Source organism: Coenobita brevimanus, chromosome 45 (genome assembly GCF_032717465.1).
Source record: "Coenobita brevimanus isolate Jiangsu-jjx chromosome 45, ASM3271746v2, whole genome shotgun sequence".
Classification (NCBI taxonomy): domain Eukaryota; kingdom Metazoa; phylum Arthropoda; class Malacostraca; order Decapoda; family Coenobitidae; genus Coenobita; species Coenobita brevimanus.
This window is the reverse complement of record NC_136998.1, coordinates 36,519,888-36,521,151: the sequence shown is the minus strand read 5'-3', so window position 1 is coordinate 36,521,151 and position 1,264 is coordinate 36,519,888. Positions and strand designations below refer to the sequence as shown.

Below are 1,264 nucleotides of genomic sequence, written 5' to 3'. Positions count from 1 at the left end.
CTACTACTACTGCTATTACTACTGCTACTACTACTACTACTGATAAACTCACATCCTGTCCTTAGGTGTTGGGGTGGGGGAGCATATGGACTCTACTGAGGAAGAAGCTGATGGAGTCCTAATAGCATCTCGAGTATCAGTGTAGTTCTCAATACTAATTCTACTACTACTACTACTACAACTACTACGACTGATAATAAACTCACTTCCTGCCCTTAGGTGTGGGGGTGGGGGAGCACGTGGAGTCATTATCGGACACCACTGAGGAACACGCTGAGGGCGGCCTGCTGACTTCTCGAGCGTCGGTGTGGTCGTCGTCCTTGAGGCACCGCTGCTCCTCCTCGTCTCCACTCCCTCCTCCTCGGGACCTTTGCCTCCCCAGCCGCACTAGTGACCGTACCGCCTTCATGCCCACGAATGCACGGCTGGGAATAGAAGGGGAGAGAAATGATGAAAGGAAATAAGGAAGATACTGTAGAACTGGAGACGAATGCACGGCTGGGGACAGAAGGAGAGAGAAGTGATGGAAGGAAATAAGGAAGACAGAATTTGAAGAAAAGAGAAATTGTAATTATATCTATCTATCTATCTATCTATAGCTGATAAAGAAATAATATTGACTAGGGATTCTATACTAAATGACTTGACACTCCTAATGCCCACAAATACACGGCTGGGGAAAGAATAGAAAAAACATAAGGACTTAAGGATGAGAATTAGAAAGGAGAAAAATGAACTAAGAGAGGTGGAAAAATCTGATAATAAATAGTTGATAAAGCAGTAAAGAAAGGGCTATACATTAGATAGAGTTCAGAGGGAAGAGTGGGTAAAAGTAGCCAGTCAAGAAGGAAATAAGAAACATTCAAAATCAACTAAAACACTGAGCTGAAAGTTAAACGAAGAGAAAATATGGTGGAAAATGTAGAAAAAAAAATGTTTAGAAGGAAATAAAGGGATACAGTTTTGAAGGAAATAAATGAGATATTATCAACTGACACTTCTGAAGAAATGATTAAGTTTGCCTAATATCTAACACAATAAATAAATAAATAAATAAATAAAAACTAGAGAGGGTGTACAATTTAACTTCTCTGCAGCTGCGTTTATACACTCCAGACAGAAAAAATCATGGTAAAACACAGTAACCTTGTATATAAAATACGCAGAAAAGAAGACCAAAGGAAAAAAAAAAGCGATTAAATGCATTAACAACTGACGATTCGATTCAGTTTAAGAGAGACGCATGAGACTTACTGATGTTATG

General features: G+C 39.6%; 1 protein-coding gene across 1 annotated transcript in view; it reads right to left on the bottom strand.

The window, feature by feature from the left end:
* LOC145398336 (otoferlin-like) overlaps positions 1-409 on the bottom strand; it is an 89,019-nt gene extending 88,610 nt beyond the window's left edge. The window contains 1 exon segment of the mRNA XM_080271226.1: positions 207-409. Coding sequence (XP_080127352.1) covers positions 207-409 — 203 coding nt within the window.
* Positions 410-1,264: the final 855 nt, after the last annotated feature.